This window comes from Rhodamnia argentea, chromosome 5 (assembly GCF_020921035.1).
Source record: "Rhodamnia argentea isolate NSW1041297 chromosome 5, ASM2092103v1, whole genome shotgun sequence".
NCBI lineage: Eukaryota > Viridiplantae > Streptophyta > Magnoliopsida > Myrtales > Myrtaceae > Rhodamnia > Rhodamnia argentea.
The window spans coordinates 5,459,944-5,469,808 of NC_063154.1; the positions used below are offsets into that span (position 1 = coordinate 5,459,944).

Below are 9,865 nucleotides of genomic sequence, written 5' to 3' on the forward strand. Positions count from 1 at the left end.
AAAAGAAGGAGTGAAAAAAGGAAACAAAATGAAACAGTAAATGACTAAAATGTCATTGGTCGGATCCTTTTTTGAAACAATAAGGGTATTTTAAGTCATTATTTAAAACATAGTCCACTTTATGCCCTTATTTGATAAAATGATGACAATTAGGACCCTTATTTGGAAATTTTTCTCAAAACTATAATGAATATGAGGAGCGAGCATCTAGTGATTTTACAATGTCCCGTGTCATAGGCTAACTAGTGCACGTGCCCTGTTCTCACCTATCCGGAACCATCAACTTTAGATTTTCATATTTTCGCGGGCTCTGATGACTTCCGCTTGTGGCCACAGATCTCGGATTTCCAGGTTTCCATATTTGTCCTCCGGCGACCATGAATTCCAGATTTTTCACAAGCGTCCAGATTTCCAGATTTGGCGAAATGACGCCAACCATGGCCGTAGACGAGGGTCGGCATCGCTCGCTGGTGTCATCTAATCATAACGAAAGTGGTTGGACAGATTTGGAGCAATGCCCATATTTAGATATGTACCGTGGCCCTGAAATATCTCAACAGTGTTTTTTTCACGAGATGGACCTTCACTCCAGTGATGTGTACGTTTCAATGGCTCCGCCATTGTCAGGCGCGAGTGAGATTGACTTGGAAGTTTCTACCCTGGTGAAGCAAATGGACAAGCTAAGGTGCAAGTTATCGTGGGGTTTTGTTCATACAAGGAGGGGTGGCCGTGAGGGACGACGAAGTGGGTGGCTTAGCTTGGCCATGGTTGGGCGACGAATGCGAGGCGGAGGAGGAGGGGGTGGCTTGATCATGGACAGTCGGGCGTGGATGTGGCTCCGGCGACTCCGTCCGCGACTGCAGATGGAGGAGCTGGCTGTGGATGAAGGATGGTCAAGGGAGAGAAAAAAAAAAGCGAGAATTTTAATTTTTGTATTTACACAACTATAGTAATTTGTGATTGAAATTTAATAAATAATGCATCTCAGGTCAATACATACCATGATACATTATAACCACCGAATATCTTCTCGAATTTGAAGTACTTGGATCTGTTGTTTCCGATAATGTACTCATTTGTCATCACTTACACGAGATTTCGACGCTTAAATTTCCTTGTCTAATCGAACTCTAACAATCTAAACATTGAATTCTCTCTCTCTCTCTCCCTCCCGTTGCCCGACGCCCACCCAGCCCACCTCATCACCACCGGCTCTCCATCCCATAGTTGTCGATGCCATTCTTTTCCATCAGGCCGCTGCCGTTCACCCCTCCACACGGTCGACCCCACCGCACCTCATCCCAATGACCTTTCTTGAATTTCTCTCTATGCTTGTCCGCGGTCGTTCTTGGCAACCTCAACACTCCTCCATGCCGGTGGAGATCTCGACGAACTTGACGGCCTTGGACTGGCCGAGCCTCCGCATCAAAGGCTCAGCAAGCTATGTCGCCCAAATTTGGCTCGTCTATTCTCGAGGCCGCGGGGTCGGTGATGTGGTGAAGAGCGCGGCCCACTGTGGACGCCGGTGGCATGACCTTGAGGTCCAAATTCAAAATGCCATGATTTGAGTGTAGAATCTATCACGCGTAAATCAAATTCTTTGATTGCTCCGCCAACTATGTAAAAAAAATAAAATTGTGTGGCTACATTTCGCAACCTGAATAAAAGGCAGGACGTGATAAAAATTGTCAAATCCAATGTTTGATTCTTGTCCAAGACGAGATAACATTGGATAAAAGGACAATACATCCCGGATAAATATATCCAATATAAGAGTGGGATAAAAGTGAATAGGATTTCTTATGTTCATAATGCAAAAGCTACTTTTCTTGAATAATAAAATTCTTAAATAAGTAAAATTAAAATAATATTTCATATACAAATAAAAAGATATTTCAAGATTAATTTTTATTTTTGTTTTTTAGTTTAGTTTATATAATTGTGCTTCTTTATGCAATACAAGATATATCCTATACATACGTATGTACAACGATTATATTTATTACGTATTTTAGGCATATTAGTACTGTTTGTAACATATTTTAGGCACGTTAGTATGATTTGCTATCATAGGACATTTTAAAATAGGAATGATCGAAGAGAAAGAAATTGAAAATAAAAGAAACTAAAATATAAAAAAAACAAGTAAAGATGAATAAAAGAACCAATATTTTTTATGAACGAATTCAAATTTGAGCCAATAGGCATGCAGCCCTGCTGGTAGAGGGGTTGTGGGGATGGAGACGCTAGTTTCATAGATGTGGAATTTGACTCACACGCTTTACAAAGAGACGTAACAAAAGTCAGAAAGAGGAGAGTTAGAAATTAGATGAATAAATAAAAAAATTCAAATTTGAAAGGATCTTTCCAATTCTCAAAGATTGAGAGGCGAGTAATTTTCTTAAAAACCCCTACCCTCTCCTTCTCATTCTCCTATGTAGTTATGTTTCACATTGAAATTTCATCAACTCCTCTTTAACTCTTTATTTGATGTCAAAACTTCACGAAAATCGAGGGAGTTAGAGCTCATTTTCCTTAGTAGTTATCCGATTCACGCCGAGGCTCCACGAAAGCGATCGAATGTTTAAGCACTTGTACTTTTCAAAAATCTCGTTTTTCTTTGTAATAGGTTTGGCATTCACTATGTATCCTTGTAGCCTGCCTAGACCAAGGTTGTCTCCATTTGCGCATTTTTGTGAATTTTTTTTTTTTAGCAGCGAATCATGATGGATTCTTACCATTTTCGTTTGAGCATTTACCGGTGCATTTGCAATGATATGAAGTTTCTACTGAACAATGACAAAATCTCGATTTGCATTTCCTGTACTATCCAATCTTATTTGACAATAAAACAAGACCACCACTCGATTTATAGTACTTCACCGACTCTTGCCATAGAATACTAAGGAGATACCCCTTCCTTTCATGTGCCGGTGATTAGCTGACAAAGTCTCTTGTGATTACTACTCTTTAAACTCGAGAAAGAAAAGATTCCCAGGCAACCCAACAAACGCTTCCTCTCCCGACTCTTTCTGTCTCTCTCTCTCTCTGTACCCTTCCATTTATCCCTGTTTTCTCTGTCGACGACCTTCTCAACCAATACCAACTCGCTTTGAATCGCCATGTCTGCTCTCAACGATATCATCAACCTCAACCTCTCCGAGACCACCGACAAGATCATCGCCGAGTACATATGGTCGGTCCTCTCTCTCTCTCTCTCTCTCTCTCTCTCCTCTGTGAAAATTCATCTACATGATGATACGTCGTTCCTTCTCTCCGCAGGATCGGCGGTTCGGGCATCGACTTGCGAAGCAAGGCCAGGGCAAGTCTTCGCTCCTCATCCTCCTCCTCCCCTCTTCGACTTGCTCCGACGTCCCTCTGTTTTTCCATCTCCACGTTCCTCTAATTTTTCCCATCTCCATGGTCTGTTCTTTCTCATTCCTCGGCAAACGTTTTGTGTTCTTTCAGACGCTGGCGGGCCCGGTGACCGACCCGGCCAAGCTGCCGAAGTGGAACTACGACGGTTCGAGCACGGACCAGGCCCCCGGCCACGACAGCGAAGTCATCCTGTAGTACGTATCTCGTTCGAAAATTCCTCTCTTTTGGTAAAAAAAGGATGGGATCTTTTGTTTCCGGCTGAAATCATCGGAGTTGACCAAGGGCTGCGATCCCCCAGAATCCTCGGAGTTTCCGAGAAAGATCAGACGGTGGAGATTCGAGATTCTGGTCATATTGGGGAATCTTTAATGACCTGTCTATTTGTATTTTTTTGGACAGCCCACAGGCGGTGTTCAAGGATCCCTTCAGAAGAGGAAACAACATCTTGGTAATTAATTTTTTTTTTCTTCTTTCCGATCTGCGATTTTAGCGGGGATTAAGGGAGGGATTAGATTTTCTTTTTTCCCGGATATAACCAAATGGCTGTGACGTCATTAATCGATTATCTTAGGTCATGTGCGATGCCTACACGCCCGCCGGCGAGCCGATCCCGACCAACAAGAGATTCGCCGCCGCCAAGGTCTTCAGTCACCCTGACGTGGCCGCCAAAGAGCCCTGGTAAATCATAATCTTCAGTTCTTTTTTAGGAAAAACATGGATAAGGCAGACATTTTATCCTATAAAAAAATTGTTTTATCTTATATTTTCTACGTTATGTGTTCCAACCTTTCGTTTGATGTCGTCATAATTGCCGGGGTCACACTCCATGAGTGGCTTTGTACTACAAAGTACAAATGGAAACGACGTGAATGAGAGGATGGGGTGCAAGTGTGAGTTTGGCTAGTGACAGTTACAAGGTAGTTTTTTTTTTTTCTAGGTACATTGTCATTGTCCTTGGACCCATTCAAAATTATAATTTATTCGACCAATAATGAATTACCTAAAAAAAAGACCTATAATAAATCGGATAGATAAAATGAAATTGTGGGTGGGTGGAATCATGCCTTTGAAGGGTAGTTAGTTTTTCATGGTGATTGATTTTTCCTTTTCGTTTTCTTTCTGAAATTTGGGTACCCATATTGAGAATGTATATATTGACATAGGTACGATGAAAACGAGAATTAACACAAGTATGTTCACTAGAGATTGACAATTTTTTGGTGTTACGATCGGGTATGGCATCGAGCAGGAGTATACCCTCCTTCAAAAGGATGTTCGCTGGCCTGTTGGATGGCCGGTGGGCGGTTTCCCTGGCCCTCAAGTGATTGACGATTTGATATCTAGAATCGAAACTTAAAATTCGACACGCTCTAGCTCTTTGGCGCCATTTGATGTTGTCTATCTCGCAAATTCTAGTTGACTCCATCGAGCCTTCGAATATATGCTGTACCTAAGTGCCAATGCTTAGAGTTGATTCATCGAGCCGAACTGTACTAAGTCCGTGACATCTTCTTTTGTAGGGACCGTACTACTGTGGAGTGGGCGCGGACAAGGCGTTCGGCCGAGACATAGTGGACTCTCACTACAAGGCCTGCTTGTATGCCGGAATCAACATCGGTGGGATCAACTGCGAAGTCATGCCGAGCCAGGTATGCCCCGAGTTTCTCAATTCAACACGTCCTCGAACCGACTGATAAATCGTGCGCTCCCACACTTGATCAGTTTTTCCGTTTTGTGCTAATTTATGATTCGGATCATGAACAGTGGGAGTTCCAAGTGGGCCCTTCGGTCGGAATCTCTGCCGGAGACCAAACATGGGTCGCCCGTTACATTCTCGAGGTTGGATCGAACGCTATTTGATCAAACATTTTTCTTCTAAATTTGTATTTGTGTGTGTGTGCGTGTTTTTTTTTTTTTTCCTACTATGATGTTTTATAGTCGTCGTGACTGACGATGTCTATTATTTGGTCGACCCTAACAGAGGATCACAGAAATTGCTGGGGTGGTCCTTTCTTTCGACCCGAAACCGATCAAGGTCCGTTCGAAAATGGGTCGACTTGACTTTGCCTTCCGTCCCTTTGAAACCACGTTTTCTTGCCTCAATCTTTTGGTATGGCATGCAGGGTGATTGGAACGGTGCCGGTGCCCACACGAACTACAGGTGATTTTCTTGTTCCTCTGCGAGAGTGAAAAAGAAGACGAATGGTATAACAGCGAAGTTATAGAACCGTGTGTGGGCGTCTAGTTGCTTAAAGCACCGTGTCCGATTCTTTTGTTTAGCACCAAGTCCATGAGGGAGGACGGCGGCCTCGGCGCGATCAAGAAGGCGATCGAGAAGCTGGGATTGCGCCACAAGCACCACATCGCCGCGTACGGAGAGGGCAACGAGAGGAGGCTGACCGGCCATCACGAGACCGCGGACATCAACACGTTCTCTTGGGTAAGTCAGGGCCTACTGGCAAAGGAAGAACCGCATTCTTTCGCGCTTCCTTCTCGATTCCCGTCATCCTCGTCGTCGGCTGCGATCTGTCTCTAATTACCCTCTTTCATCGGCTTGGATGGTGGTCAGGGGGTTGCGAACCGAGGAGCATCCATACGCTTGGGCCGCGATACCGAGAAAGCCGGAAAAGGTGACCGGTTCTCGCGACCTTTGGATGTTAGACAGATCGATACGCCCTTTCGCTCTAAGCTCTATGCTTTATTTACGTCTCCTTTTCTCTTTTGTATACTCACAGGCTACTTCGAAGACAGGAGGCCTGCGTCAAACATGGACCCGTACGTTGTCACCTCCATGATCGCCGAGACCACCATTCTCTGGAAACCTTAAGGATTTCAAAACCGGGGAAAAAAATATATTTTCTTGATTAGGTCTGATTCTATGGTGTCGTAAATAAAGGACGGAATTGTTTCTCGTCTTCTGTCTTTCATATTATGTTGAAGTTAGGTCTGATTCTATGGTGTCGATTCATGAGAGTTAGTTTTTTTTCCCCCTGTTCGATTGGAAACAACTTGTTGATGATGCGTCGATTGCTCATATTTGTTCTTTTTTTTTTTTTTCCCTTTTGAGCTTCTCTGAGATGGTTGTTAATGGGCTTGATAAATAACAAAAAAGATTATCCTAGAAGAATATTTGATAATTTGTAAATGAAAGTTATAAAAAAAAAGTAACATTTTCACTCTTAAATAAACTATAGTCTTTGCACACCATATGGAACGGTACATTGCACGATGCTTATCAACCAGGGTTACGTAGCCAGCAAACTGGTTGATAAGCACCGTGTGGAGCGTAGGCCAGTCACACAGGAGTCGAAATTCTAGTGATTCACCCCAGGCGCGAGAGGCAGCTCTACCTACCTACCTAACAGTGCGCCAACCGAAGTTGATGTGGAGTCTACCTTCCCACCATCACTTTCAAGTTGACGCAAAATATTTTTCTCTCATTCATTCTACATCCTAGAGTTCGGGTGAAGCCTTTTAATGACATGCTCAGGTCCCACGAAGCTATATATACTTGATAATAACTTTCTCACCTCGGATTAAAAAAAAAAGTTAGAAATGGAAATTAGAAAGTTAAGATGGAAAATTAGCAAACAAAGAAGAAAATTATGCAAATAGTCCAAAGCTTACTATACAATAGTCAATTCGGTCATAAATCTAAATTTTATCATTGTTACGATTTAATCCTAAAGCTTTTGATGATTTGTCAATGTAGTCATTACCATTAAGTTTTAGCGAAAATTGATGACTTGGATGCTAATCGACCTATGTGATATGATCGTTCTTGAAGGTCATATTTTGTAACTTCTTTTGAATTTATTATTTTCTTTTCTTCTTTCTTTTTAGTGTCAAGGGCCGACAGGGCCTGCCGATCATTGGTTAAGGTTCGGTGACCACCACTGGTTGTGCTACGTAAGATGACATGCATTCACGTTATCAATTTCCAATCAAAATTGATTGGGAGGACTATATTGACAAATCGTGAAAATGTTTGGATCTAAACCAGTTTAAAAGTTTAGGACTGAATCGACATTCATACAATAGATATAATGCTTTACGGCAATTATCCTGCAATTAAAGTGACATTTTTAACATTTTAAAAAATAATTATTGAAAATCTGTGGAAATTCTTTAATGTGGGAAATATCTATAGAAATTGAATAATTAAATAACTCCTCAAGACATAAAAACATACAATATGTATATACTGTGCAAAAATCCCACATGATACTCTGAGAAAACTTATTCAATCTGTTTTCAAATGGTCTGGAGGTCTAAATGCATTTTAACTTTATGTGTTCATAATGAATATATAGACGTATCATAAATATAATGATTTTTGTAAATGCCGCTTAACTTTTAGTTGTCAATTTTCTCGTGCAGCGTACTAGTTTTCGCGCCTCCACTAATCTACCTCCTCGAGGTAAGGATGGTCGGTTCCTGGGTTGGACTGATCCGATTTAGGGTTTAGACAATTTTCTTCTCTTTACTCTTTAAAAAAAAAAGGATATATATATCGGTCCGATCCGGGCGGTCGAGTTTTGCACCTGAAATTGAGCACTGGATCGGTTCCGATGGGAATCGGCCGGTTCGATTTGGCCCGATCCGATTCCCGCTTCGGTCCAAGTCCCCCGCACACCCTTCCTCGAGGGATTGTAGATGGGCCGAAACCGCAAAACCCAAAAAGAGAGAGAGAGACTCGCAATCAAACACTTTACCAGAAAAGCAATTGAAAATGGGCCGAATCTGTTGGGCCACACGACGCGGACCACTCCCATCACCGGACTTTCCTCGGAAGGACTTTTGAATTCCGACGTTATGGGCGGGAATGGTAACACTTCTCTACGAGAAATCAACTTCTGATTAGAAGTTGATTTCTCTATTTCTCCTTAAAAGTAGAGGTTGATTTTTCTACTTCTACTCCAAATTGACTTCTGATTAGAAAAATTCGTTTGGTAACAGTTGAAAATTTCTACTTTTGAAGCATTATTAACAAAATCTTCGGCGGCGATGGTCGACGGCGTTGGCGGTGATCGGCGGTGGTTGGCGGCGGCGGTCATCGATGGCGACAATGGTTGGGTGGCGGTGAGGGGGGTGGCTGGCGGCGGTGGCGGTTGGTGGCTGCGGTAGGCGGTGATGGTGGTCGGCGGCCGGGGTAGGCGGCGGAGGTGGTCGGCGGCCGGCAGCCACATCTCGCGTGGTCGACGGAGGCGGGTGTGGTCCAAGAATGCTCTGTTTGGCGGTGATTCTGATCCTCTGCTTCTGTTCCGAGAAACAAAAAATGATCAGAAATATGTTTGGTAATGAAAAAAAAATAATTTTGATTCTGGTCCCGGGAATACTTTTAGACCACTTTTCAGAAACAAAAAAAAGATGATTCTGGTGTTTTGGAACACTTTTGGGATCACTTTTTTGCACTATATATTTATGACTTATCCCTCATACTTATAATTAAATTTTTAATATAAAATGGTATTATCTATAAAAAAAAAAAGTCCACGTGTATTTTCGACTTTACATAAATTAAAATAAATTAAATTTAAATTTTAAAAAATTGCTAAAAAATAATTTTCTTAAATTAAAAATTTTATTTAAGGTAAATTTAATAAAAAATTTAAAATTTTAAGAAATGGGGGAAATAAAAAATATTTATATTTTTAATTTAATAATGTAAAAAATAATTAAAAAAATTAAGATTGAAAAAAGCTAAAATTTTGAAAAAAAATTCTTGTCACTAGATTCTTTCCCTCCCCTTTTTTTTTAAAAAATTATTTTTTTTGGGTAACATTTTAAGCCTATTTTTAAATTCAATTTAAATTTAAATTTAAATTTATATATTTAAAAAATTAGTTTTTAGAAAAATTTTAATTTTAATTTATTTTTTTATATTAAGGGACCTCTAATACGCATGTTTTTTTTTTTTTTGTTTTTTAGCTATTTTATTTTTTATTCTAATTAAGTTTGTATTTTTTTTTATTTCCTATTATGTTTTTTCAACTTTTATGTTTTTTTTTTTTATTAAAGACTGGACCCAACCCTCCGCGTCGCGAACTAACTCTCTATTTTTTCTCCATTTTTTGAGCTGCACAAAAAATTTGTTAAGTCGGGTGAAAAAAAAATCAATGTAGTTGAGTTGCGGGTCTTGTAAGCTTGTACGATGTGTAATTACAGGAGTGCAAAACTATAGGCGGTTGCACAATGAAGAGCTTTTCTTTCATTTTTTTTTTGGTAATCAATCTAAAAGTCATAAGAAATAATAACAAACAAATGATTTTGACAAATTATGAATTACTTTTCAAACAATATAAACGATTGCATACTCATGACAAATCGACAGACGAATTGGGAACGGAAATTTTGTTGCTTTTTCTCTTTTTTTTTGCTCCATAATCACTAGTTGGTTATTTTCCCTATTCTTTGCCATCAAATGTGATTATATAATTATTTGATTTAAATGACAAATTGGGAACGAAAATTTTGTGCAGCTACT

General features: G+C 40.4%; 1 protein-coding gene across 1 annotated transcript; it reads left to right on the forward strand.

Annotated features, from left to right (window-relative positions):
* Window positions 1–3,018: 3,018 nt before the first annotated feature.
* On the forward strand, window positions 3,019–6,321 carry LOC115750606 (glutamine synthetase cytosolic isozyme-like). The gene is made up of 13 exons (XM_048279596.1): window positions 3,019–3,196; window positions 3,283–3,322; window positions 3,469–3,572; window positions 3,778–3,826; window positions 3,950–4,055; window positions 4,611–4,699; window positions 4,899–5,027; window positions 5,143–5,217; window positions 5,360–5,413; window positions 5,502–5,539; window positions 5,659–5,818; window positions 5,948–6,008; window positions 6,114–6,321. Exons 1-13 carry the CDS (start codon window positions 3,123–3,125, stop codon window positions 6,203–6,205), a joined length of 1,071 nt encoding a protein of 356 aa, XP_048135553.1. The 5' UTR covers window positions 3,019–3,122; the 3' UTR covers window positions 6,206–6,321.
* The last annotated feature ends 3,544 nt before the right edge of the window (window positions 6,322–9,865 follow it).

What these genes read in the sequence shown, in the direction of transcription:
- LOC115750606 (XM_048279596.1), top strand. Translation starts at nt 3,123, where the DNA reads ATGTCTGCTCTCAACGATATCATCAACCTCAACCTCTCCGAGACCACC. An exon ending in GCGGTTTCCCTGGCCCTCAA is followed by an intron (nt 4,700 to 4,898) that starts GTGATTGACGAT and finishes CTTCTTTTGTAG; the next exon opens with GGACCGTACTACTGTGGAGT. An exon ending in TCGCCCGTTACATTCTCGAG is followed by an intron (nt 5,218 to 5,359) that starts GTTGGATCGAAC and finishes CGACCCTAACAG; the next exon opens with AGGATCACAGAAATTGCTGG.